Source organism: Zingiber officinale, chromosome 9B, assembly GCF_018446385.1.
Source record: "Zingiber officinale cultivar Zhangliang chromosome 9B, Zo_v1.1, whole genome shotgun sequence".
Taxonomy (NCBI): Eukaryota; Viridiplantae; Streptophyta; class Magnoliopsida; order Zingiberales; family Zingiberaceae; genus Zingiber; species Zingiber officinale.
Genome location: NC_056003.1, coordinates 100,527,811 through 100,551,723, shown reverse-complemented (window position 1 = coordinate 100,551,723; position 23,913 = coordinate 100,527,811). Strand labels below are relative to the sequence as shown.

The 23,913-nt window shown below is 38.0% G+C and overlaps 1 protein-coding gene and 1 pseudogene across 5 annotated transcripts; one reads left to right on the top strand and one right to left on the bottom strand.

Annotated features, from left to right (window-relative positions):
* Positions 1-798: 798 nt before the first annotated feature.
* LOC122023228 lies at positions 799-7,693 on the bottom strand (annotated as a pseudogene).
* LOC122023426 (SPX and EXS domain-containing protein 1-like) lies at positions 7,312-23,913 on the top strand. Of its 5 annotated transcripts, XM_042581525.1 has the most exons (14): positions 7,312-7,577; positions 8,006-8,132; positions 8,276-8,358; positions 9,047-9,085; positions 9,186-9,278; positions 9,371-9,487; positions 11,300-11,395; positions 19,038-19,151; positions 20,537-20,590; positions 20,979-21,026; positions 21,742-21,892; positions 22,165-22,330; positions 23,277-23,346; positions 23,416-23,913. In XM_042581525.1, exons 2-14 carry the CDS (start codon positions 8,054-8,056, stop codon positions 23,671-23,673), a joined length of 1,368 nt encoding a protein of 455 aa, XP_042437459.1. In that variant the 5' UTR covers positions 7,312-7,577; positions 8,006-8,053; the 3' UTR covers positions 23,674-23,913. The 5 variants fall into 5 exon arrangements, with proteins under 5 accessions (XP_042437459.1, XP_042437460.1, XP_042437461.1 ...); XM_042581526.1 differs by lacking the exon at positions 8,006-8,132 and having other exon boundaries at positions 7,313-7,577; XM_042581527.1 differs by lacking the exon at positions 7,312-7,577 and having other exon boundaries at positions 8,006-8,192.

Below are 23,913 nucleotides of genomic sequence, written 5' to 3'. Positions count from 1 at the left end.
AGTGCAATGCGTAATGTACCAGGTGGCCCTGGCCCAATCCATAATGGAGTTGAATTTGGTGTCCAAGACATTGATGCTACGCGCACAGTTGGAAGTGGTCCAGAACCAATACAACACAGTGCTGGTTTTATTGATAGAAAGGATGTTGGTGCAATGCGTAAGGTACCAAGTGGCCCTGACCCAATCCATAATGGTGTTGAATTTGGTGTCCAAGACATTGATGTTGGTTTTATTGATAGAAATGATGTTGAGACAATGCGTTTAGTCCCACAAGGCCCAAATCCAATACACACTCCTGATCAAAATGCCAATGATGGAATGGTTTAACAATGTATGAGTTTGAACATGAATAAAAGTTAAGTCTAACTTTATCTTGATTTTATTCCTCTCTTTGTATGTTTCTATTGATCATACGAACAACTCTTAGCTTATGAGAAGTGTCTTTATACAGAATTAAAGAGAAACACATGCACTAGATTCTTATCCTCAACATAATGATTTTATGAGCTTCAATGCACTTCAGATCCATTAATATTGGAGCTGCAGCCATATGAAGATGAAATGGAAAACTTCTAATTGCAATGGGATCGTTAATCAGAAACTATATAATTAAATGTAGAAATGTTTTGAGTTTGACACAATCAAATTACAAGCATAAAACAGAAGGGATACAAGCCAATGCCTCAAAATTATTGGTTGCTGGATCAACATAATCAATATACCAGAAAACATTCAAGATGTACCCTTCTCTAAATACACAATTTAGAAACACATAATGAATGGTTGATGGCAGTCACTTCTTTCCCAAAGGGACGAGGAACCCTTTTCCGAACTATTTGAGAGTTCTACTATAAAGGTTTCGGTACACAATTCTAGTTCTGTAAATGAGAATCAGACTCAGAACAACAGCGATGGCACAAAGTCCCGACATTATTAGTGAGCTGAGGAAGAAACAGATGGCCCCTGTGCATTTCATTGTTACCTCCCCACTGAATGAAGCAACTTCGAATAATCTTCGGATTCGTAGAAGTGATTTGTGGTGTTTCTGGGCTCGCTGCGATGCTTCATAATCGTAGATTACGCTGGCAATCAGGCCAGAAAAGATTAGTGAGCCTGCGGGATTAGCTACTGTGAGGAAATTGTACAGAGCTCCAAAGTTCTTCAAGCCAAACAACTCAGATGCTGCAGCAGGAACAATGGCCCAGTGAGCTCCATATCCAAGTCTAACTAAAAGGGTTCCTAGCTATGTACATTGTTCCAGGCCAAGCCATGGCAAAGAATAAGTGTCCAATTGCCATTACAACCTGAAAGACTGCCAAAGCCACTGGCCTAGGATATGCTTAGTCCCTGAGAACAAATTTTTTGTTAGCATCAAATCATCTTGAAAACTTTTGCAAGTAAGTGGCACCAAATTCGTACCTCACAAGAACCTCGGACAAATAGCCTCCACCTATTCTTCCAAGAATGTTCCAAATACTGATCATGGATACGAAAATATGAGCTTCATCATAGCTTAGAGATTCACTCATATGGCGAAGGTTATCGATGACCGTCATGTTGGACCGTAATGAATTTAAATATCTCCATAATTATATGATATTGTCCACTTCGAGCCTAAATCTTCATGGTTTTGCTTTTAGACTCTTCCCAAAAGACCTCGTGCCAATGAAGATATCTTTTCTCTTTATAAACTCATGATTTTTCTCATGTGTTTTACAATGTGGAACTATGTTTACAACCTTGCAAACCCAACAATCCCCCTCCAAATAAAGGACCACATGCTTCTCGAGTCCGATCCTTCGACCCACTAGGTCCTCTATCCTTCAGTCTATCCGACCTACTAGGACTTCCTTTATCTGTTATCTGTGTTGGAGCAATCTGGGTACCCTAAGTTTTGATGTTTGGACAAAGGTTTAAGTTAGGTTTATTGTTGTATTTGATATACATTGTGAGTGTGCAGGATACAGGTACAACAAGGAAAGCCCAGGTGTGATCTTGGCAAAGGAGGAAAGTCCAAGGATGAGTCTTGGCGGTGTAAGTCCAAGCATACATTCTTGGCAACATAAGTCCAAGTGTGACTTGACAATGGATGAAGTCCCGGAGGCGCGACCTCTTGGCAAAGGAAGACCCGACAACAATGATAAAGCCGATGGAAGCTCCAGAAGGCAAGACGTGAAGGATGGGGAGGCATCCGAAGGACGCAAAGCTAATGGAGGAGGCTAGAAGGCTAGGTCTAGGTTGGTCGGGCGAGAATGAGTGTTGAGTGAATGTACTCAGGGTAAAATTTTAGAATTAGGGTTTACTGTAGCGGTACTGTAACAACACTGTAGCAGTACTGTAGCAGTCGACTGATGCAGTCGACTGGTACAGTCGACTGAGAGCGAACAGAGGGTTGATATCGAGCCGTTGGGCTGTAATAGTTGAATTTTCACGAAGGGCAGTCGACTGTATGTTTTGGTAGTCGACTAGTAGGAGGGGTTTTTCAACCCGTGGCCTATATAACCAATCATTGGAAGCTTGGTTAAAGTTGACGAAATAGAGGTGGTTAACCCCTATTAGTAGTCTACCAGTGCCCTAGCTTCTCAAGAGTCCTTGGTAAGAGTTTGTGGCGAGGTTTCTCCACCCACAAAGAGCTACACGAGTTAGCTGGAGGTTTTCCGGGGAGTCATCCACCGACAGATCAGGATCGTCCACCTTACGGACAACTATGGAGTAGGAGCTTCATCTCCGAACCACGTTAAACAACGTGTCATTGGGTTTGCTTCTTATTTATTATTTTCTAGGGTTAGCTTTGCTTTTGTTTGTTAGTATTTTTATTTCCGTTGTGCACTAACAAGCGTAGGAAGCGACGATTTGGGTGAGACGCTATTCACCCCCCTCTAGCGAACATCAAGGTCCCAACAAGTGGTATCAGAGCACTTGAAGAAATGGGAAAAGAAGAGGAGCACAAGTCAAGGGGGAGCTTCAAAGGTAAAAGGGAAGGTAATCCCTATTTTGAAGTTTAATCTCATCTCCAATTCTTATATGCTTGTTAGAAATAATGTAGATTATTTACCTAAACATAATCATGGATTTAGGTATAATGATAGAAATAGGGTTAACATGGTAGATAACCCTAAGAAATCATACACTAAGGGAAGACCTAATAAGACCCAAACCACTTTGCCTAAGGGAAGGAAAGTGGGTGAAAACCTAAGCATTAATCCCAAGAAGGGGAGACACATGCCTAGGAAGGGTAGGTCTAGAAATGTCCATGATGGACATGTTGATTCTAGGGTTAGAACCCTAGAATTGGAAAATCAAGCCTTGAAGACAAAGCTTGAGGAAATGGAGAAAGTCCTAGAGAGGTTCATTATTGGACCTAAAGGACTTGACATGTATTTGGATGGTCAAAGATCCAAAAATATCAAATTAGGTCCCTCCAAGACCAAAAGGAGGTCAAGTGCTAAGGTAGCACATGACATTGGTAAGGGAGGTGTGACCAAGGACAAGGGAGAGTCATCCAGGCTAATAAGAAGGAATATGCTAGGGTGACATATAATTATGGCAAGGATGGGATGTCCAAGGTTAAGGACAAGAAGAAATTAACCAAAGACAATGTATCTAAGGTTAAGAAGATGAGTTTTGTAGGCCAAGTGTCACCTGAGGTGCACCGAAGTGGCCTAGCCATAGTGGATGAGTCACCAAGGGAGGTGACTAAGGTTAAGATTCCTAAGGTTTGGAAGAGCCTTTGGGACCCATGGTAGATGGATTATCAAATGTACCAAGTGGTTAGGAGACAGACTTAAGTCTCTAACATAGTGGGTTGACACAATTGGGATGTATTTCATGCATTGAAATGTGAATTGGGTTCATATTGCATGAAAATTAATTTTTGATGTATAAATGCCATATAAACTAATGCTAGGAATGCATTATGGTTTAGTATGGGCAGATGCATTAAGAGGAACCCAAAATTAGGACTTTAGGTTAAGGTTCAATCGAACCATTTAGCTAGTTTTAAATTTTGTGTCAATCTTGGGATCTATGATAAATATATTTATATATATATATTTTTCCAAGTAGACATGGATAAAATAGACCTCTCAACAAAATTTGATATTTTTTTGGAGGTCTGTGAAATTTTTGGCGCATTTTTGAAAGTGGGTAAAAAGGCTGATTTTTGCCAAAAAGAGTACCAGTCGACTAGTACAGTTACCAATCGATTGATAATAGTAATTTTCAGCACAAAGGACCTCTATAAGCTCATTTTAATGAGGTCAGTCGACTGATGGTTTTACCAGTCGACTGGTAGCACTGTTCATGAGCACAGAATGTCTCCGTAAGCTCGTTTTAATGATGTCAGTCGACTGGTACTTATAGCAGTCGACTGATACGGTCTGAAAATGTTTGTCAGCATTAGAAAATGACCAAAAGAGTGGTGAACATGTATGTAATCTTATGAGGGATTAATACATGATGTTTGTGGTCATTAGAGGTCAAAGAGTCCAATAATTGGGATATTGTTGGAGCTCTTTTTGATGTATGACAAAGGGGGAGAAATTTAGGTTTAAGTGGGAAACCTACATACCTTTGCAAGAAATCCTAGCTCAAGGAGGAGCTTAGGTGAAGGGGGAGCGATTGCTTATTTATTAGCAAAGGGGGAGAAGTTTATCTTTCCAAGAAATCCTAGCTCAAGGGGGAGCTTAGGTGAAGGGGGAGCCTAGGATTAGGTTCCATGATTTATGCATGTGTAGATTGTATATTTATTTGCATTATTATTGTTATATTGTTTCCCTAACTTAAACGGGTTGCCAAACATCAAAAAGGGAGAAATTGTTGGAGCAATCTGGGTACCCTAAGTTTTAATGTTTGGGCAAAGGTTTAAGCTATGTTTATTGTTGTATTTGATATGCATTGTGAGTGTGCAGGATACAGGTACAACAAGGAAAGCCCAGGTGTGATCTTGGCAAAAGAGGAAAGTCCAAGGATGAGTCTTGGCAGTATAAGTCCAAGCATGTAGTCTTGGCAACGTAAGTCCAAGTGTGACTTAGCAATGGATGAAGTCCTGGAGGCGCGACCACTTGGCAAAGGAAGACTCGACAACAATGACAAAGCTGATGGAAGCTCCAGAAGGCAAGACGTGAAGGATGGGGAGGCATCCGAGGGACGCAAAGCTGATGGAGGAGGCTAGAAGGCTAGGTCTAGGTTGGTCGGGCGAGAATGAGTGTTGAGTGAATGTACTCAGGGTAAAATTCTAGAATTAGGGTTTACTGTAGCGTTACTGTAGCAGTCGACTGGTGGTTTCATCAGTCGACTGATGCAGTCAACTAGTGCAGTCGACTGAGAGCGAACAGAGGGTTGATATCGAGTCGTTGGGCTGCAACGGTCGAATTTCCACGAAGGGCAATCGACTGCATGTTTTGGCAGTCGACTGGTAGGCGGGGTTTTTCAACCCGTGGCCTATATAACCAAGCATTGGAAGCTTGGTTAAAGTTGACGAAATAGAGATGGTTAACCCCTATTAGTAGTCTGCCAGTGCCCTAGCTTCTCAAGAGTCCTTGGTAAGAGTTTGTGGCGAGGTTTCTCCACCCACAAGGAGCTACACGAGTTAGCTGGAGGTTTGCCGGGGAGTCATCCACCGACGGACCGGGATCGTCCACCTTACGGACAGCCGTGGAGTAGGAGCTTCATCTCCGAACTATGTTAAACAACGTGTCATTGTGTTTGCTTCTTGTTTATTGTTTTCTATGGTTAGCTTTGCTTTTGTTTGTTAGTATTTTTGTTTCCGCTGTGCACTAACAAGCGTAGGAAGCGACGATTTGGGTGAGACGCTATTCACCTCCCTCTAGCGAACGTCAAGGTTCTCTTAATTCGAACATAGGAGCTCCCACTTTCTTTGTTCGAGGTAATATTGTACCCACATGGCTTAATCAGACCATGACTCTAGTGCACAGTCTGCGGTTAAACCTTCTGGCAGTCCGGACTCTGATATCACTTGTTGGACCGTAATAAATTTAGATATCTCCATAATTGCATGATATTATCCACTTTGGGCCTAAGCCCTCATGGTTTTGCTCTTGGGTTCTCTCCAAAAGGCCTTATTCCAATGGAGATATCTTTGCTCTTTATAAATCCATGATCTTTTTCATATATTTTACAATGTGAGACTATATTTGTAATCTTACAAACCCAACACGTCAACCCTGAACCTAATCCTAGTAGAAGCGAGGTGAACATGAGCTAAAAGTCTTTTGCCTTTATAGTGCCTGCATCCGGGTGAAGTCCTCTCCCCTGTGAGGGCCTCTCCTCTTCTTGACCAGCTCCATCAGTAGCCAGGAATAACTTTACCTGCAAATGAGCAATTCTCTTCTGCCTTTCTGATGCCGGGAGAAGGTCATCTCCCTTGGGCATCTCGTCCTCGAGCTCACTGAGGATGACTTCGTAAATCAATAATAATTTCAAAGTCCAAATCAATAATATTATTGAGACTCTTATCATAAAGAGAATTTATTTTATGAAATCTAAAGATTTCTCCTCTAATCTACTTACTGGACTAGATTGGAATTTTAATCTACACTCAAGCATGAAACCACATACTTTACAACCAACCGAATCTAGTATATATAAAGATAGACATGGTAAATCTTTAGTAAGATTCCATAATTACAAACATTCAACATCACAGGAAGAAGATCAAGAGGAAGCCTAACTTAGTATGAACTTAATGAATAAAGAATGTAGAATCATTCCACAAACTTATGTTTATAACCTAACTATTTATTTTATGATGACTTAAATGAGTACGTATACCTACCATTTGAAATATCTACCTATTTTACTAATAAAGATTTTAAAGAATTAAGAACCTTTGATCCTTTACACCATATGCTAGAAGCAGACTGGATGTTATACTTTGATGAAGATCATAATATAATTGCTAAAAAGAATGATTATTTCTCCAATGTTAATTTAATGAATCTTGTCTAATCTAGTGCCACTAGTACATCTAGACGACAACTCTTACAGGTAAGATACTCAGAAAATTTTATACGGACTATGGACTATGGACTATGGACTACGGAAAAGAACATTCTCTAGGAAAATAATTACATGCTTACATTAATAATAATTCCTTATGAACCATAGGGAAAACCAGGCTTTTCATTTGATGCGTATTAATACGGCAAGGTCGGAGATAATCCAATGGCCGTAATTTAATATAAACGATAATGACATTCAAAATCCATTGGCTACGAATTAATGTGATTATTGCTAAGCCAGCACCATTTATTTTATTATTATTTTTTTTGACAAAGACATTTTTACGAAGAAATGGGACTGCAAGCCAAAACGAAACTGGTATCGAGATCCACACTTACCGACGTTTGTTACTCTTCCCGTCTCTTCACTCCTCGCGTTCTTGACCTTCATCTGCTGCTCGTCCCTTCCTTCGCTGTCTCCGAGATTCGTCATCCGCCGCCCGTCGAACTCGATTTAAACTGCCCCCTGCATCCGCTGCCTTGCTTCCAATTTGCATGGTTTGCCGCCACCAGAAATTCGGAGGAACAGCTTTCTCCCAGAGCTTCCGCCTTCTGGTTCGCTCCTCCCTTTCTCCTCCTTGATTATCGATAGGATTCAGACGGATCCCAGCGGGATCCGTCAGATCTGGGGGGTTTCCGGCATATTCCAATGGTGTTCCCACATGTGTCATAGGGCTGTTATATTTTAGATGAATCTAGTATCGTCATCGGTCTTCCTGATCTAGATCAGCCAATTCCCTAAACTGTTATTCCGTCGTCATGTTATTGATTACTATCTTTTACTGGTTACTTTAGATAATTTTGTTATTTTCATTGTGTTGCATCACTGTTAGGTCTGCTCTATCTTGTTTTGACTAATGTTATTGATATCTACATGAAAACCATAACATTGTGTTCTTGCTCCTGGTTATGGGCGGCCTTTTTGTATGGGCACTGGCGTCATCATTGTGCTAACTACTAACAGTATTATATTGTGCTTGCAGACAAGCAGTAATGATGCTCATTGTCAATGACCTGAACTAGTTTCACTAATGTTTGAAGTTCCTTTAGCTTCTGGTAGTAGTCCTCATCTTCGTCGTGCTGGTAGTAGACCTACTTTTACAGATCAAGGTGGAATGAAAATCAATTTGAAGCCAACTCGTGTTCTCTCCATTTTTGCATGGATTTCATGTGCATGTCATACATTTGACTTTGCATGTTTTAGTTCCAACTGAACCTGGGAAGAAGTTGACACTGGTTACTTTTTCTCACAGAGGTAGATGAGATGAAGGGTCCAAGCATAGCAGCCTCTAGTGTTGCAATGATGCCATCGCCAATTTTTTTGTGGAGATTCAAGGTTATTTTTTCTTCTTAACTTTTCCAATTTGTTCTACTTGCTGAGTCAAAACATGCTTTTTCTTCTGATTTGAAAGCAATATCTCTGTATGCCCAATTTCTTTTCTTTGAAATAGGAAACTATACTTATTTCTAATGTAGCTTAATTATTTAGTTACCAAATTCACACAAAAAAATCGTATAAAGCTCCATAATTTAAATTTGTTAGTTTACCAGAAAAAGTTGATATGATAAAGGATCTATTATCTAATTTTCCTCTTTATCATCTTTCTATATAAGTCTCTTTTATAGGCACTTATACTTAAATTTTGAATAATTTTTGAAATTCCTCAGTAAATAGATTAGACTCTAAAGCATTTCTCAAAGTATCTTTGTATGACAGGACCTTCTTGATGATCTATGTTTCCTTATACCAGTGTCTTTCTTTCAAATCCATGTTCAATAAGTAAACTTTTCCAATTATTTAATTGATGTGGCAGAAATGGTTAAACCTTATATGTCCAATTATCTTAATCTGCATCCATTATGGCATGGCCATTATATGCATAGACTTGCACCTCACATGTTTGTTCCTCTCTCAGTTGAGATCCTGAAGGGTTATGTGGCTTATGTGTACTTTTTGGAAGATTCTGGAATTGCTGTATAAGTTTTTAAGTTTGCTATTTTGCTAACTTGGGAGTCTGTTTCAGGTTGTATTATTTCTATTGTGGGGCATCACATGTTGCAAGGTCAGTTCTTAACCTTATCTGAATAAATATCACACTTGACCTGTATGATTAAATAGTGGAAATATATCTCAGGCCTGTGGCTCACACATGTTGTCTGCAGATAGGCTGGGACTCTGTAATGCGAATGAATGCAGATAAAAGAGATTTGTTTCTTTATGAGGCCTTTTTATATTTTAATCCGCTTCTTCTTGTGGTAAGTAGTCATGTAGCTATGTTACTTCAAAGGCCATTTGCATTAGAATAACTCACTTTCTCATTCAAAATCTTTTTAATTTGACACTACAGACTTTGATGGTTTGGCTATGGGGAGTGAATCTATGGGTTTTTTCTCAATCATCTATTAACTATGCAAAAGTATTTGATCTTGATCACGCCCATCTCACACATTGGGAAATATGGAAGGTATACAATATGGATTTCACATCTCAATGTGCAATCCTTGTTCACGCCTTGTGTTTTGCATACCATCTCTTAAACAAGCACGAGTCTCAGGTGTAGCAACCTGCTGTTGATTTCTTCACTGACTTATGCATACAGAATAACAATTATATGCTAATTCCTCTGTGTGCTCAATATTTCTAAAACTGAATATCCACAGCATAGCATCCTAGTATCATGCAGGATTTTAATGGAGATTTAAAGAATATTCTAGCTTTGTAAATTTTAAGTGTTTGACGCTGAAACATACACTTAACAAATGGTTTTATGTGTTTGAAGGTAACTAAGTGATTTTGAAGTTTGACAAGATGAATCAATTATAATTGAAGGGGGGTAGAGGGAGATCAAAGTAAATTCTAGTTACTACATTAAAAAACTAAATAACCTATTTTATATTAATATTTAATAGTGTATATCAAGCTCAAAAGAGGGATAAGATCTAGTAACTGATCTCAATAGTTTGGACAAATACAACTTGGTTATACGATAACAATTATACTTTAGGTCATTTAATGTGTTGACAGACATTTTATAAGATGGCCATGTGTATGTTAAGTGTGAAATAAATTATATGTTTCCTTTTCTTTCTCCATTCTTTTTGGTTGAGAGGATGGTAGATTCATTGAAAGAAGAATGTTAACAAGGTGCAAGGACTTTGGATCCAGTCCAAGTTCCATTGCAACAAAAATTGCAAGACATTGTTAGAGAGAGTAGCTTACAGGTGTGACTTTCAACCTACTGATTGAGTCTGGCCTTGTGACAACTTCGGTATTAGAGTAGTTGACATCATCTTGGTATAAAGCTAAGTTTGTTTGCAAGTTTTTTATGTTAAATTTGTTGGTTCTCAACTTTTCTACATATTCAATCTATTCATATGAATATCAGTATAGAAATTAAGACAAACTAGTACAGTTAATTCCTAAGACAAACTGATACTGTTAATTTATCTTATGATTCAAGCCAATATTAAAACACAACAACTATAATTAATTTGGATTGCTTATTTCGAGGAATATGAAAAAATATTTAAAACCATCAGAAAATTTACGGACAAGGGTATGAGCAGGGGAAATGAGAGTGGATCCAGTGTTTGCCATGATTATATCTGAAATTTTTACGCATGATCAGTAAGGATGTTGTGGGTCCCCAGAGTGTTCGTGCTAGAGTTCTGTTATTCAACATGGCTAAAAGGGGGTAGATAAAGAAACTAATAATGATCTATCAGCACAAGAAACCTTTTCCAATTCAAATATCTCACCTAGCTAAGGACTAGGTATGCTTTGGTATCATATGCCACAACCTACCTAATCAAAAGATAAGTTTGTGGTAGTTCACTTTTATACTGACTTAGAGTGTTGAAACCTGTTTATTTTTTGTAGGTCTTACTCACCCAAGCCTTCTTACTTAAGCTTCACTAGTGATCCCAAATTCTAGGCTATCATCTCTAGACTTGTCTGTATTCATTCTTTTGTTATTAAGTGTCTAAAATAGTTGGGACAATCTTGGCTTATGATGAGATGCTGTTGTTAGGCAGTGAAGTCCTGTGCATGTCAACCCATTAGTTGAAACAATTACTTCTATATGAAATTCCTACAAGTCTATCTTTTTATCATGAGAGCGTTGCTGCAAAGTATGTTATTGTTTCAAGAATATTAGTTTTAGTTACAAACTTTTAAATCTATTACAATGTCGAAAGAATGCATTCTTGATCAATGAAAGATGTAAACATAATAAAACAGGCAAACCTTCATGCTGATTGATTTCTTCTAATTGCAGTGTGCAATCTGGATGACCATTGTTGTTCCTACAAGTATGTCAGCTTATCTTTATCTGTACTCACATGGGGAAGTATCACTGGCTGCATCACAACCTGTATTGTACCTGTGCCTCTCTTCTATATGTTCACCTCTTTTTGTGTGTTTCTGTAAATTTTTACTGATTGTTTCTTTGGTGCAATATAGACATCCTACTCAAACTTAATGAATACACTTGTTGCTTGGAAAATCATTATGTAATTGGTATTAGACTATTAGCGATTTAGCAGTCAATTTGATTGGCAGTCTATGGAGTCTATGGTGCTTGTCATAAAACAAGATTGGTTATGCTTGTTAAGGAATCTAACATACTGCATGGATTTTAAAATTGTATTATTGTCCTGAAACCAAATGGATTTAGAATTGGGTTAATTACTATGCCCTGTATTTTTTAAGGTTGTAGAAAACTTATCCTGTATTTCCATTCACAAAATTTCTATGATTTTATCCACACTTCTTTGGAACTTTTATGGCTTGGCCTCTGAGCTATGACACAAAATAAGCATGATTGATGTTTTAAAGTTCTCTTGGCTGAGTTGTGAGTTGTTGGTGTAGCCGAGCTGGCAAGAGGGGAGGGGTGAATTGCCTGCAAATTAAGAATACTCTCCTCAAAACTTTCAACTCAAAAATAATAGAAACAATAAAATAAAATAACAAGAAAAAGAAGAGACAAGAAATTTAACTTGGTTACAACCCAGGGGGTTGTTAATCCAAGGCAGTCGAACAGCTCCACTAGAATGCCTCCTTCACTGTAGGCGGAGAAGCCTTTTTACACACTAAGAATGCTCAGAAGTTGCTAGGAACTGAATACAGAGTTGATTGAATAATTCCTAGCTCCAGAGGCCTTTATATAGCTCATGGAAAACTTATCTCGAGTCTTGAGAGCGCCCCCAAGAGGGTTGAGGGCACCTCCAAGGGGTTTGATCGGATAAAGCTTTATCTGCTTCGCAAACGACCATCTAGATTGGGTTTGAGGCGCCTCCAATGCCCTTGAGGGCGCCTCGGACAAGGTTGAGGGCGCCCTCAAGGCCATGAGGGCGCCTCTAGCACTGCAGGCAGCACAGGCGCCTTCAACACTTCGTTGAAGGCGCCTCCAGCTAGTTTTTCCAACTCCTTTTGACTCTTTTTCTTCTTCCGAAGCTCCGATTGCTTGGGTGATTGCGGCCAACCGAAATAGGGCTCACCCGAACCCAATTTCCGGCCTTCTCCTCGAGCAGGCTTCCGTCCCGGCTTCTCGTCCCTCGAACGCCGCGCACGTTCTTCTTGTCCACCGGTGTACTCTTCCGCAGCTCTTTCGTCCTTCGGACGCACCGAGCCCGTCGGCTCTCTTCCCGTGCCGTCCTTCTCGCTAGCTGCGTCTTCCGCTCGACTTCCTGCGCTCCTAAGCTCCTGCACACTTAGACACAGGATCAGATAACAAACAGGACCTAACCTAACTTGGTTGATCACATCAAAACAACCACGGGGTCCAACAATCTCCCCCTTTTTGATGTGCATCAACCCAAGTTCAAGTTAGGGCAACAAACAAACAAATACTAATTTAAAGAAATTACTAAACTAACATTTTAGGCAAAAAGGTTGCAATAAAAGAATTTGCAACACTACAACAACAACAACAACCAAGCCTTTTCCCACTACGTGGGGTCGGCTGTATGAATCCTTTTACGCCATTGAGCTCTATCTCCTATTATATCATCATCTATATTTAAATAAATTTTATCTTGTTTTATTGTTGCTAACCAAGTCTTTTTTGGTCTTCCTCTTCCTCGTTTTATATGCATGTTTATCATAGTTTCACATCGCCTAACTGGAGCATTTATTGGTCGTCTAAGTACATGTCCGTACCATCTTAAACGTGTCTCTCTGAGTTTTTCCTCAATAGATGCAACTCCTACTTTCTCTCTAATGCTCTCATTTCTTATTTTGTCCATCCTCGTATGTCCACACATCCACCTTAACATCCTCATCTCTGCAACTCTCATCTTCTGCTCATGTGCTTGAGTCATAGCCCAACATTCAGCTCCATATAACATAGCAGGTCTAACTGCTGTTTTATAGAACTTACCTTTAAGTTTAAGAGGTACTTTACGGTCACATAAAACACTCGACGCTCCCCTCCATTCACCCATCCTGCTTGTATTCTATGTAAGACATCTCTCTCAATCCCTCCATCATTTTGTAAAAATGATCCTAAATATTTAAATTTCTCGGTTCCAGGCAACTCGTCCTCTCCTATCTTAACAATTGTTTCATTACTTCTAATATTGCTAAACTTAAATTCCATATATTCCGTCTTTAATCTACTAAGTTTAAAACCTTTCCCTTCTAGTGTTTCCCTCCAAGATTCTAGCTTAGCATTTACTCCTTCACGTGTCTCATCTACCAAAATAATATCATTTGCAACACTAAGTAAAATTAAAAATTTTAAAAATATTAACTCTCCTAAAACTCCCCCTAAACTTGTCCTATCTCTCCCCCTTTGATCACATCAAAAAAATGGGATTATAATTATTAAGTTAAAATTTTCAAGTTTAAGAACAATTTTTATAAGTAAATATTCAAGTTTTAAGATAAATCATCTAAGTTAAAAAAAGAATTAAGAAAAAGAAAAATGTTCTAAGTAAAATTTTTCAAGTTTAAAAGTAATTTTCTAAGTAAAACTTAGGTAAGACAATTTTATGAAAAAAAAATTTAAACAAAAATTCCTAATTTAAGAAGAAATTTTAACTTAGGCAAAAAAATATTATTTGAGAATTTTTCTAAGTAAAAATTTTATGCAAGAAACATTTTTCTAAGTATAAAAATATTTTTGAAGAATTTAAAAAAAAATGTTTGAAAAAACTTTTTAAAACATTATTTAATTCTAATTTTAATGTTTTACCAAAAAGTTAATTAAACATTTTATTTCGATATTTTGGCTTCCAGGTCGTGGCGAGGCACTAGGCCTTCTTGGTTATTGGAGCAACAACCACTTCCTTAGACAAAGCCTCATAAAGAAATTTTAACGTTTAATTTTCTCGCTGAAAGCTTTAACAAAACAAAAAAAAAATAGTTTAGAAAAGATTTTGGAACCCAGTAAAGGTTCCTTCCTACTGGATTAATCAAGAACTTAGGGGGTACATAACTTTTGGGAACTTTCCTAAGTTGTCCCTGATGTTTTCTAATGTACCAGTTTAATTTTTCATATAACTTGAGTTTTGATTTTGGAAATTTATTTAAGCATGCATAATCATTTTTCAATTTTTTCAATTTCATTTTTTAATTTCTCATTCTCTAATTTTAAATTATCGTACATTTCTAGTGGACATGCTTTTGCTAAGTTTAACTTCAACTCATTATTCTCCTTTTCTAATTTAACTAAGTCTTTAGTGAAAACTTTTATGAATTGAAAAGACTGCTTGGGAGTTAGATTACGTACCTGACTTACCTCTATTTCTGATGCTCCCCCTTCATCGCAACTTTCTTCTTCTGATGATCCTCCCCCTTCATCTATGCTCATATCCGAGCTGGTTTCTTCGAAAAGATGGTTGGCCATCAGTGCTAATCCCGAGAAGGTTTCGACTTTTGACTCGGAGGATGAAGATTCATCTCACGTAGCCTTCAGACTCTTGCGCTTCGAGGACGTCGATCTTTGAGACTTCTTTAGTTTTGGGCAGTCATCCTTGATGTGCCCTTCCTCGTTGCAGTTGTAGTATCGGACCGTCCTTCTATTGCGTTGATGCTTTCTTGTTTGTGATCTAAATTTGTTAGTTTTAATAAACTTATTTAATTTCCTTACCAATAGCGCCGCTTCAGTTTCATCGATCGACGCTTCAGAGTTGGGATCGCCATTTTCGTCTTGTAGGGCAATATTGAGATTTGGCTTCTCTACTTGTTTAGGCTCTGCAATTCGAGACTCGTGAAGTTCGAATGTAGAAAACAGATTTTCTAAAGTACTTACCTCAAAGTCTTTAGAGATGTAGTATGCATATACTAAGGACGCCCATTCTGGAGACCTTGGGAAGGCGTTGAGCGCATACCGGATCGAGTCTCGGTTTGTTACCGATTCTCCGAGGTTGTTCAGTTGCGTTATCAGCTCCTTAATTCTCGCTTGAAGTTGCGCTACCTTTTCGCCGTTGTTCATCTAGAGATTCCGGAAGATGTCGCGCCTTGCTAATTTCGCTTCTGAGGTGCCCTTCGTGGAGATCCAGGAATTTTTCCCAGAGGTCTTTAGCGGAGTCATAACTTCCGATCCGACTTACCTCCTGGGGCGGAAAAATGCTGAGCAGGTGGAACTTCCCCTTTCCGTTGTTCACGAAATTGGCTTGCTCCTTCGTCCAGTTGTATTCTTCCTTGTCTTTAGGGGCCGAAAAACCATATTTCATGATTAGAAGTATATCAAATTCAGTCTTAAAGAATACCTCCATTCGGCGTTTTCACGTCGCGAAATCTCCGTCGAATTTCGGGGGATGAATGCTTGTTTCGGCCATCGTCTTGATCTTGATGCTTCAGTCGGCGGTCAGTCCTTCTGAGGCGGTCTGACTTTGATACCACTTGTTGGTGTAGCGGGGCCGATAAGAGGGGAGGGGTGAATTGCCTGCAAATTAAGAATACCCTCATCAAAACTTTCAACTCCAAAATAATAGCAACAATAAAATAAAATAACAAGAAAAAGAAGAGACAAGAAATTTAACTTGGTTACAACCCAGAGGGTTGTTAATCCAAGGCAACCGAACAGCTCCACTAGAATGTCTCCTTCACTGTAGGCGGAGAAGCCTTTTTACACACTAAGAATGCTCAGAAGTTGCTAGGAACTGAATACAGAGTTGATTGAATAATTCCTAAATTCAGGGGCTTTTATATAGCTCTTGGAAAACTTATCTCGAGTCTTGAGGGCGCCTCCAAGGGGTTTGACCGGATAAAACTTTATCTGCTTTGCAAATGACCATCTAGATTGGGTCTGAGGCGCCTCCAATGTCCTTGAGGGTGCCTCGGACAAGGTTGAGGGCGCCCTCAAGGCCACGAGGGCGCCTCTAGCACTGCAGGCAGCGCAGGCGCCTTCAGCACTTCGTTGAAGGCGCCTCCAGCTAGCTTTTCCAGTTCCTTTTGACTCTTTTTCTTCTTCCGAAGCTCCGATTGCTTGGGTGATTGCGGCCAACCGAAATAGGGCTCACCCGAACCCAATTTCTGATCTTCTCCTCGAGCAGGCTTCCGTCTCGGCTTCTCATCCCTCGAACGTCGTGCACATTCTTCTCGTCCACCGGTGTACTCTTCCGCAGCTTTTTCGTCCTTCGGATGCACCGAATCCGTCGGCTCCCTTCCCGTGCCGTCCTTCTCGCTATCTGCGCCTTCCGCTCGACTTCCTACGCTCCTAAGCTCCTGCACACTTAGACACAGGGATCAGATAACAAACAGGACATAACCTAACTTGGTTGATTATATCAAAACAACCACGGGGTCCAACATGAGTCTCTTGATATTGTGCATCTAGTCATCAGTACAATTTCATTTATGATGACCAACTGTAGGCATACAATAAGGTTCAGATTCTCATTGGAAAATGTTTGCGCTTACCCATCTTTTAGAAAAAAATCCACGCACGCACAGAGAGATATATATTCATTTCTACAAGTTATTTATCATCAACATACCTATAGGTGATATATTTAATAATTGCATAAGATTTAATTGATATAAAAAGTCCACACAAAGTAGTTTGTAGTTTATACTTCACATATCCAACATAATCATTAACAAAAAAACAAACAAGATAGATTTTGATATGAATCAGTTAGATGGTAGATATTAAGCTTAAACATGTAGTGCTTATGCAAAAAATCTTCAGAGATCGCCGAATTGATAATCCATTTTCGATGCAAAACAATATTGAGCTTTAAAAAATCATCACAGTTAATCTCTTAAAACAAGTTAATAACTCCAAATATTAAGATATGAACCATACTATTACAATAAAAGCATTATTATTGTAATATAAATATAAATATAAATAGGAACCTGATCACCTCAGTTGCTCAACTGTTTGAAGAAGCTCAGATGCAAATCTTAACTTTAATGTAGCTTTTAAATTTTGGCTTTCATATTGGGAGATAAGGATCCAAAAAATTCTTTCATGATTTTTTTCTTGTAATAAAACTAATTTGCGAGACAAGGATTTACTTGTTGTTTATTTAAATAGCTAATTTACAATAAGAAAATTGGGTTATATTAAGGATGTGTTCTCTTGTTCTATGTTTCTACCTAATAATGTTGATCATACCAGCTAGGCAAATACTTGGAACCATAATTATATTGCTAGCTTCTTGTGTCAGTTTTCAGTTTGCCTTAAGTGAGTGGCTTACTCCTCCCTTTTGTGTATCTTTGTTCATCTTGAGAGCCATCCTCGTCTTAGATAATTGATCGAAGACACACCACCTCTTCATGTAGTGCCAAATTTTGGGGAAAAAACATGTGAATTTTCTTTACAAGATTCAAATTGTTTTATCTTTCTTGAAATATCTATAGAAGAAAAATGATAGTGCCATGTCGCTTGGACTGAGAGAGGTTTGGCGGTGATAACATGTGTGGAAAGAAGTCATGCACAGGAATCTAATGGCTTGCAGAAGGGAAGGTGTGCCAAGGGGCCTTTGGACTGTCGGCGGACATACGTAGAAGAGAATGATGACGGACTTCCTGAATCAGGAGCATGGATGGTCTGAATCTGGATGGAAAAATAATTGATGAAAGGGTCGTAGGCTTTGGCAGTGATAATGTTGAAATTTCTCCCGGAGAAGGTGCAACACATGGAATTTACTCCAATAGAAGAATGATGGGAGAGGGTCGATGCGTGGGAGCCTCATTACTATGAACAATTAGAGAAGAGTCATGCAAAGAGGATGTTTGGGAGAAGGCGTCTGATATCATGTTACATTAGGTAGAATTATTCTAACACACACAATCTTAGGTAGCTTCCCTCTACCTATATATGGATATTATTACGAATATAAAATAATACAAATGCACCCCTATAGTTTACACGTTTTCATATGAGCCCATAACTAAGGTAACTTATTAGGTCTTAAGCTTTTTTGCAATTGAATCTCAAGTAAGCATGAGTTTTATTAATCTGTGAGTTCTCTTATGAACTATCAAATAGTCATTCCTTTACAATTATTACATGACAAGGGATCTCTTTTGTGAAGGGGCGTAACGGTAAATTTGTTGCCATGTGACCTTGAGGTCATGAGTTTGAGTCGCGGCAGCCTCTTGCAAAATGCAAAGTAATGTTGCATATAATAGACCCAATCTGGTCTGATCCTTCCTCGGGACCTGCACTAGAGGGAGCTTCGCCGAGTTGCCCTTTAATTATTTTTATTTGCTTTATAAGCAAAAACTAGATCATCCATCTTCTTCATGATTAGTATTTGATTAGCATAATAGGGGATAGTATGGGCTGTATGAACCAAATGTTTACAAATCTGTCCTCATAATAATAATGCAAATGGAATTGTGGGATTTGATAACTCTCATATACGCATGCAGTTGAGTGGGCCATTTTTTCAATTTAATGGATTGCCTACTTATGTCAGCATATATTGCCATGTGTGGATGTGGGCCTTGTGCTTATGTCCTGTTCATAGGCATGTCTTTTACCCTCTGTGTACATATTCAAATTCTCTTACACTGTTATGTTGAATTATAATAAGCTTTTGTTTTAACCGCAGGTTATTCTGTATTCAGTCATTCTAATGGTTCTCATATTTCCATTTGAAATTTTTTACTTGCCATCGCGCTATTACTTGTTGAGGACTGTATGGCGTATCATATTACCATTACAGGCAAGTGTTAGTTTTCATTTAAACATCACACTAGATTTTCATTGACTAAATTTTAGCTTAAATAATTTGGTGTAAAGTTTGTCTTATCACTGTCTATGTGTGAAATTTACTTGGATATCAATGCCTTGTTTGTTAGGGCCAAACATAGTCAGCACTTCTGTTGAATGAATTTCTCTGTTAGCATCCTTGCGTTCTTTGGTTTAGAGGTAAATTGGACCTAACATGCTTGCTGGCCAAGGATAAATGCGCACCAGATGGATCTTTGAGAGATTATGTAGTCAAGGTAGGTTGTTATTTGAGTTGTCGCTTCGATATACAGACTCTTACTAGAAATGATATGAGTGGTGGTTTCCCAGCAATCTAGCCTCCTATGTACTTTTCCCCTATGATACATAGTACATTGTGCTATGCTCCTTTGATACATTCATACTGTTCACATATTTTTATTCCGTAACTTAAGTCTCTTGGTGCTAGTCCATGGGAGCTTTCTGCTTCTTTAGGTTTGCTCAGCTTAGTGGAATTTCAATATGGTCTCTTGGACTAAAATATGCTTGGTCTTCTGAGAATCCAAGTCACTATCTTGGGCTTTTGGGTTCACTGGTAGGGTTCCAGACTCATCTCTTAATTTGGGGCCCTCTTGAGTTGGTGATGTTCTATGTCAATGTTCTCCTGAGCTTCAAGGCACCCTTAATTTGGTGAGACCCCCCATGTTGATATTCTGGTTTGTAATGGTATGCCCTCTTAACTTCATGGGTTTCTTTGCCATGATTTGGTGAAGTTTTAAATCATTATCTTGGCTTTAGGCTTCTTAGCATGGAGGGGTTCCATGCCAATGTTTTGAGTTGTTGACATGGAAGAGTTTCCTGGTTGTTATATCAGGTTTTAGACGTTGTTAGCCTGATGGGGTTCCAGGTCCAATCTCTCAGGCCTTGAGGCTGCTGAATATGTTAACTTATTCTGTATTCAGGGCCTTGCTTGGGATTAGGAAATTGAATCTCAGTCATATTTAATTTCTTATTTTGTGGAGTTTTGAGGATCAGTATTCCCTTAACTTTCTGAACAAAACTTCTACATGCACAACCAGTCCGTCCTTTTAGTTTGGATTGATAGTTGAAGTTTACAATTCTGGGTTTCTTCCGGAACTTCTACTTCACAACTGAGCCACAATTCAAGATTATTTTACCCATTTAATACTAACTTTTTATGTGATATTAGCTGTTCAAGTTTGTCAGTGCACAAACATTGAGCACATAAAATATTTTACTTTATTATTCATAATGGCTTTAATTTCTGTATTATTCTTATTTTATCTGTATAATGGTCTTATGTTATAAAACCTTCACAGATTTTTTTCCCTAATTAAAGCTCTGTCAATGCAAATGCAGGCAATCACATTTTCTGATTTCTTTGTGGCAGATATCATGACATCAATGTCAAAGGTATGAGTTTTGTCATTGTAAATTATTGTCGTGTCTATTAAATCATCTCCTCGATTAGAAGTTGTATTCAGAACTTTTTGTGAGCTGTTATCATGTTTGAAATAGAAAGAGATGGCCAACATAGCCTCCAAGTTTGCTGGAAGATGAACTGGGTTTTGTCTATCACCTAGAAATGCATTCATCAATTCTAGGTCTGGTTCTTTTGTAATAATTTTCATAATTTCATATCACTACAGACCTATTCAACAAGTTTCTGCAGTGTTATCTACCAAACTCTAACTTGTGATTGTTCAGTCAAATAGACAGCTGTTCCACTTCCACCAATTTGCCTATCATGATTCTTTTATTAAATATGATATTAACTGCTGTAATCGTTGTTTTTTTCTAGGTATTCTCTGATTTGGAGCGCTCAGTGTGTCGGATGGTGAATAGGCAGGTTAGTAAACATATTCTTCTATAGAATATAAAGGCTATGGTAAACTTTTCTTTTGTGTTGGGTAGTTATCAAATTGAATGTGCAATTTTTACCATTTGACATATTCCATAGAATGTGCATGGTGTCATATCCACAGTTCCATATTGAATATTTTCGATTAAGGTAAAGTAAATAGACAGTTCCATATTGAATATTTTGGATTAAGGTGAAGTAAATAGTACTTTTGAAAAATGAGTTTGCAGAACATGGTGTTTGCATTAGTTAATGTTGTATGTAGATGGAGAGTAAAGTACATCTAATCTGTCAGAACTGAGGTATTATAATCAGCTTGTTCCAAAGGTATTGGAAAAGCAATCAGCATTACATTATGAACCATCATGAGGTACTCATTCCTTCTTTATCGTAGTCATAGTAAAATTTAATGATGCCTTGTGCAAGTGTTGAGATTGTCGTGCAAGTGTTATTATCTAGAAGTTGAGTGGTGAAGAAAAAGTTCTATAACTAAACAAGTTAATGACAATTAAAATGAAAGTGTGAAGGTGAAAAAAGCAAAAGACCTAATATAAAACACTTTAATAGAGTTACAAAAGATATCCATATAACAGATCTAACATGGTGGGTTGTTGTAGTTAATATTAAGCTTATAGATAAGCTAAACTGGTGTTTTTTTCTTTCTTCCTAAATAAGAACTTTATATGGATTGCTTTGCTTTCAGGTTGCAACAATAGCATGGTTTGAAGCAGATTCTGTATGTGGAAGCCACTCTGTTGCAATTCCTATAGTGCTCGTCTTTCCATATCTGTGCCGTTTTTTCCAATGCTTGCGTCAATATAAGGATACTAAAGAAAGAACTTGCCTTTTTAATGGTAAATGCACGTGTTCAATGTTTTTACTAGTTTTTCTCAGCTTATATATTATGTTTGTGATGCAAGTTGCAAGTTTATTGATATAGATTATTAAATTAACTAAGACATGCTGTAGCATGATGTACTATTTAGTTGTTTTAATGACTACAGATTATGCAATAATCAGTTCATCACTGTTCAATGTGCAATTGTAGTTTCACTTTTTTTTTGGGTGCTAACTGCAAAAAATTGACTGGAGTGAATGAGATGGTAAAATTCTATTGTCTGTGCAGCATTAAAATATGCAACTGCAGTCCCCGTGATTTTCCTTTCTGCTCTGAAGTATCATGTCTTCCCTGACAGTTGGATCAATTTTTACCGGCCACTTTGGCTTGTTTCTAGTGTCATGAACTCATTATACTCATTTTATTGGGATGTGACTCGGGATTGGGACTTAAGGTATGCATGGAATCTTCTGCCCCTTCTGTTCTTTGACCATTTCATTCTGTTCTTACCAAATTACACCTTTTGTGTTTTGCTTTTTTTAACCAAATCATGCCCCCCAATATTGATTCTTACTACATCGTCCTGCAACCATTATTCTTTTTACAGTTTATTGTTGATTTTCAATTTTCCTCCAATACTAAGCTAATTTATGAACTAGCTTGTTGCATTAACGTTTGAAATTTAAACAATATTTGAGTTTCTTCCAACGGTAAGAATCTCACATTTTAATTTTCATAAACGTGGGGTTTTGATTCACAAGTTGATTTAAAATAATGATTTCTGGATAAAAAGTAGTGATTTAAGTTCCTTCCAACCTAAGAAGGTAACAAGGCATCGTCTTACTTTTATATAAACCTAGGGTCTTACCCGAAAAGCTGATGTGCACATTAGCTCGCATCGTGAAAATGACGCCAAGGTGAGTATAAATCATCTTGTGATTATGTCAATTTCCCAACAATAACTAGATATTTGAGGCTCTTCAACCTAAAATTGTCATTTTGGGCATCTCTTATCTTAATTTTTACATAAAGTTGGGGATTTGACCTCGGAAGTTAATATTTAAATATTATTAAAATCTTCCTTTTGAGGTTAAAATTATAAGTTTATACCAAATTAAAGTGCAAATGACCCTTTAATGACCATCTTAGGTTCGTAGAAATTCAAATATCCAAGTTTTGTTAAAAGTTATGCTAGAAGCTGGATTTTGATGTTAGATTTTGAGGAAACTTGAAAACCAAAGGTGATCTGAAACAATAAACGGTCAGGGAGTGATTTAATAGTCATTGTAAAGGCCGCTGACTGGTAATAAAACCAATGCAAAATGCATGACTTGGTCAAATTTCCTTAATAAATCCAACTTTATTTTATTGACTTCCTCTTTGTCCCTTTGGCCTTGCAGTGTATTTACTCGAATTTTCAAGTTTAAAAATCCACATATTTGCACAGATGTTCTGTATGGGCGAATATGGGTAAGTTTTCATTTCATCAATTGTTTAGCGCCTTGTCATTGTTTTAAAGCCCTATTTATGGAATTGCAGGTCTATTATTGGGTGATAGGAAGCAACCTAATACTTCGATGCACCTGGACCTACAAACTCTCAGCTCATCTTCGGCACAACTATTTGACAGTTTTTACGATTACTGCATTGGAAATAATGCGGCGTTTCCAGTGGATTTTCTTTCGTGCGGAGAATGAATGGAACAAGATGACAAGCAAGGCAAGCTTGGAACTTTCTGCAATGGATATCCCTATGGAGGAAGATCGACTACTTGGTTCTGCCAGCCATAATGGATAAGAGGATTGTGGTTCAGTAACTGAGTAATTGTATATGGCCGCATGAAATTACCAGCCATTGCCATTCTTCGTTTCTGGCAAGTCATTTTTTGTTACAAGAACCCAGAGGGTTACACACCACAGTTATGAACTCGGGAAGTTCCCAGTTAATATAGATAATATTTACAGCATTCTTTCAACACATCACAGATGTATCTAACATTGTTTTCTTTCCTTAATTGTATTGGGGCTGCATTTAAAA

What these genes read in the sequence shown, in the direction of transcription:
- LOC122023426 (XM_042581525.1), top strand. Translation starts at nt 8,054, where the DNA reads ATGTTTGAAGTTCCTTTAGCTTCTGGTAGTAGTCCTCATCTTCGTCGT. An exon ending in ACCTACTTTTACAGATCAAG is followed by an intron (nt 8,133 to 8,275) that starts GTGGAATGAAAA and finishes TTTTTCTCACAG; the next exon opens with AGGTAGATGAGATGAAGGGT. An exon ending in TTCTGTATGGGCGAATATGG is followed by an intron (nt 23,347 to 23,415) that starts GTAAGTTTTCAT and finishes ATGGAATTGCAG; the next exon opens with GTCTATTATTGGGTGATAGG.